Consider the following 4,544-nt stretch of genomic DNA (forward strand, 5'->3'; position numbering starts at 1 on the left):
GTTCTGTTGTTCACTTAACGCGGATTTCACTTAACGCAGGACCCTCTGGGTTCTATTGACAGCATTAAGTGGGGTACAACTGTATACATAAATATATATATATAAATATATATATATATATATATATATATATATATATATATATATATATATATATATATATATATATATATATATATATATATATATATATATATATATATATACATATATATATACTGTATATATATAAAGGAGAGAGAGAGAGTCTACACATAGTACTGTAAGTGTTACAACATCTTGTAAGTCTCACTATGCGGGGAATCTTTATTTATGTTGAATTTCATTGGTCATCAGCAACCATATACTGTATAGACAACTTTTTTATTGGGTGCTCTCTCAGGCACCCCTGCTGCCATCTAAGGGTTAAAGAAATACAATCATTGTAATAGAGAGACCAATGTTTTTGTGAATCTCACTTGCTAGTGTGATTAGTTAGTTGGACAGACAGCCAGACAGATACATATATATATTTATTCAGTAAATTCATCACACAATTTTACAAAGATTGAGCATGTATACATACAGTGTTGGTATACAACAAATATACAGTGCAGGTATGCAATAAGAATACAGAACAGGTATACAACAAATAAACAGTTCAGGTATACAACAAATATACAGTGTAGGTATACAACAAATATACAGTTCAAGTATACAACAAATATGCAGTGCAGGGATACAAACAATGGCAAACAGTAAGTCAGTTCGACCAAGGATAACCAACACAGTCATCAGATGATTATTTCCAATTGGTCTTCTTATTTAAATAAATAATCCATTGTTTACACCTGAAATAATTCCTACCAACATGTAAGACCATACACTTCTCCAGATCATTTTCTCTAAGATCTTTCCCTACAACTTTCAAGTAAGATTCTTCTCACCAGTGTGTACAGACATATGTCTCTTGAGATGGCTTTTTATGTAATAACTTTTACCACACTCTTCACACTTATAATTCTTCTCACCAGTGTGTACAACCATATGCTGCTTCAGTTCACTCTTTCTGAGATAACTTTTACCACACTCTTCACACTCAAAATTCTTCTCACCAGTGTGTACAACCATATGCTGGTTCAGTTTCCCCCTTTCTGGAATAACTTTTACAACACTCTTCACAATTAAAATTCTTCTTACCATTGTGTACAACCATATGGCACTTCAGATGGCTCTTTATGTAATAACATTTACCACACTCTTCACACTTAAAATTCTTCTCACCAGTGTGTACAACCATATGGCTCTTCAGATGGCTCTTTATGTAATAACATTTACCACACTCTTCTCACTTAAAATTCTTCTCACCAGTGTGTACAACCATATGGCTCTTCAGATGGCTTTTACTGAAATAACTTTTACCACACTCTTCACACTTATAATTCTTCTCACCAGTGTGTACAACCATATGGCACTTCAGATGGCTCTTTCTGGAATAACTTTTACCACACTCTTCACACTTAAAATTCTACACACCAGTGTGTACAACCATATGTCTCTTCAGATGGCTCATTCTGGAATAACATTTAGCACACTCTTCACATTTTAAATTCTTCTCACCAGTGTGTACAACCATGTGGCTCTTCAGATGGCTTTTTCTGGAATAACATTTACCACACTCTTCACACTTAAAATTTGCACCAGTGTGTATAACCATATGCTGCCTCAGATGGCTCATTCTGTAATAACATTTACCACACTCTTCACACTTATAATTCTTTTCACCAGTGTGTACAACGATATGCCGCATCAGTTCGCCCTTTCTGAGATAACTTTTACCACACTCTTCACACTTAAAATTCTTCTCACCAGTGTGTACAGCCATATGCTCCTTCAGATGGCTCTTTATGTAATAACTTTTACCACACTCTTCACATTTTAAATTCTTCTCACCAGTGTGTACAACCATATGGCTCTTGAGATAGCTCTTTCTGGAATAAATTTTACCACACTCTTCACACTTAAAATTCTTCTCACCAGTGTGTACAACCATATGGCTCTTCAGATCATCCTTTCTGGAATAACTTTTACCACACTCTTCACACATATAATTCTTCTCACCAGTGTGTACAACCATATGGGCCTTCAGATGGCTCTTTGTGGAATAACATTTACCACACTCTTCACACTTAAAATTCTTCTCACCAGTGTGTACAACCATATGCTTCTTCAGATGGCTCTTTGTGGAATAACATTTACCACACACTTCACACTTAAAATTCTTCTCACCAGTGTGTACAACCATATGCTGCTTCAGATCATCCTTTCTGGAATAACATTTACCACACTCTTCACACTTAAAATTCTTCTCACCAGTGTGTACAATCAAATGGCTCTTCAGATGGCTTTTTCTGAAATAACATTTACCACACTCTTCACACTTAAAATTCTTCTCACCAGTGTGTACAACCATATGCTGCTTCAGATAATCTTTTCTGGAATAACATTTACCACACTCTTCACAATTAAAATTCTTCTCACCAGTGTGTACAACCATATGCTGCTTCAGATGGCTCTTTGTAGAATAACTTTTACCACACTCTTCACACTTAAAATTCTTCTCACCAGTGTGTACAACCATATGTTTCTTCAGATCATCCTTTCTGGAATAACTTTTACCACACTCTTCACATTTGAAATTCTTCTCACCAGTGTGTACAACTATTTGTTCATTTAGTTGTTCCTCTTTGTTATAAGTTTTACCACTTTCTAGACATTTACGAGTTGTCTCATCAACAGTCATATGTTGTGTCACATCATAGTTACTGTTAAAACTTTCATCAAACTCTTCACACTTAATATCTTTCTCATCAACAGTCACATATTGTGTTACATCATATTTATTGTTAAAACTTTCATCAAACTCTTCACACTTAATATCTTTCTCATCAACAGTCACATGATGTGTCACATCATAGTAACTGTTAAAACTTTTATTAGATTCTTCACACTTAATATGCATCTCATCAATGTGTTCAGCCATACAGGTATGCATCTTCAAAGAATCATTACTATAAAACAATTGACCACACTGTACACACTCATAATTATTTTGGCCACCATGTCCAGCTATTTGATTAAAAAACTGGGCCATCTTTTACACACTTTACAACACTCCATACAAGAAAATATTTCCTTCAGTATACACACGTTTGGGTAACTTTTGTAGTGTATAAAAAAAGTTATCCACTCTTCACAGCTAAATTTGCATTAATAATTCTGCACATGTATGTGGTTCGGTTCTTGAGCTCACTATTGTATGAGAAATATTTACCAAAAGTGAACTTTGTCTCACCAGTATACAAGCACAGCAGACAAACATTGTCACAATTATATATTGGAACTTTTATCAGCAGTGTACACAAGCACAAAAGTCCCAAGGTAGAAAAATTGCAACACTCATCATACTATATTTTAACAATGTATAACACAGTGCACCACTTAACTGTTATTTTTAGGAGAAAGATTCACTTGTGTGAACGTTCTTTTTATTCTCACTGTTTCCTAGAACACCAACTTGACTTTCATATTTGTAACTTAAGACTTGGAGAGTTGACAATTTACCTTAATCTTGCTTACAATGTTCTCTTGAAGATGTTCACTAATCCACATACTGTACTGCCTCTTGTTTTATAGAACTTTCATTCTTGGTTGTGGTGGGGGATGTTTGTGTGGGATGGCCTCCTGATGCTCCCATAATATTTATTTCTTACATCTGTCCAATCACACCTTTATGTCTGAAATAAAGTGAACAGTATTACAATGCTGAAGTTTTCAGAATTCCATAGTTGATGGAAGACTTACTGATAGATACTTACCCAAGGAGACATCTTGGCTGGCTCTGTACTGTACTCAAATAGACTTACTTCCCTAACTAGAGTCAGTACAGTACTCGTTAACTGCTGGAATGACTGGGGATGTTCTGGTATTAACGACTAACCTTTAAGACTGAAGGTAAACTCTGTATCCTCTCAGCTGCTTCACCTTTAATCAGAATGTGGAAAAGATTTTATAATGTGCATCTTGCAGGAGCTACCTTGTCTCATTCCAAGTGTCAAGGAAGTTCCCACCTACTCAATACTTTGGAAGGAAAAAATTACTATCCACAAAGAACAATGAATCCCAGAGAACTGTTCAGCAAGTGAAGGGAGAGAGAAGTCACAACATCAGATTGTTATAAATTTCTGTACAATATAGCAAAAAATTAGTTCTTACTTATAAAGAATAATATTAACTGCATTACCTATGTGACTCAGTCCTTATTAATAACTAATATCTACAAAAAAAGGTAATACAGTACAGCATTACAATACGCAGTCTTCAAAATAGGTTAAGACAGGTTTGGTTGGTTTACTAGATTGTAACAGCACCTTTGCTTTATATAAATATACCCCTAACTCCAAGTTATTTATCAAATTATTCACCAAGTGATTCACCATATTGTTTATGACTAGATCACTGAGGTTTTATCTGTCGTAGGGCTGAAACCAGGGTCAGCCGATTCA

The 4,544-nt window shown here is 34.8% G+C and overlaps 1 protein-coding gene across 1 annotated transcript; it reads right to left on the minus strand.

Annotated features, from left to right (window-relative positions):
* Positions 1–499: 499 nt before the first annotated feature.
* LOC121865875 (zinc finger protein 708-like) lies at positions 500–2,157 on the minus strand. Its single transcript, XM_042365422.1, has one exon. The coding sequence runs from the start codon at positions 2,114–2,116 to the stop codon at positions 1,508–1,510; it is 609 nt and encodes a 202-aa protein (XP_042221356.1). The 5' UTR covers positions 2,117–2,157; the 3' UTR covers positions 500–1,507.
* Positions 2,158–4,544: the final 2,387 nt, after the last annotated feature.

The sequence above is a fragment of the Homarus americanus genome, unplaced genomic scaffold (genome assembly GCF_018991925.1).
Source record: "Homarus americanus isolate GMGI-L3 unplaced genomic scaffold, GMGI_Hamer_2.0 scaffold24776, whole genome shotgun sequence".
NCBI lineage: Eukaryota > Metazoa > Arthropoda > Malacostraca > Decapoda > Nephropidae > Homarus > Homarus americanus.

What these genes read in the sequence shown, in the direction of transcription:
- LOC121865875 (XM_042365422.1), bottom strand. Translation starts at nt 2,116, where the DNA reads ATGGTTGTACACACTGGTGAGAAGAATTATATGTGTGAAGAGTGTGGT.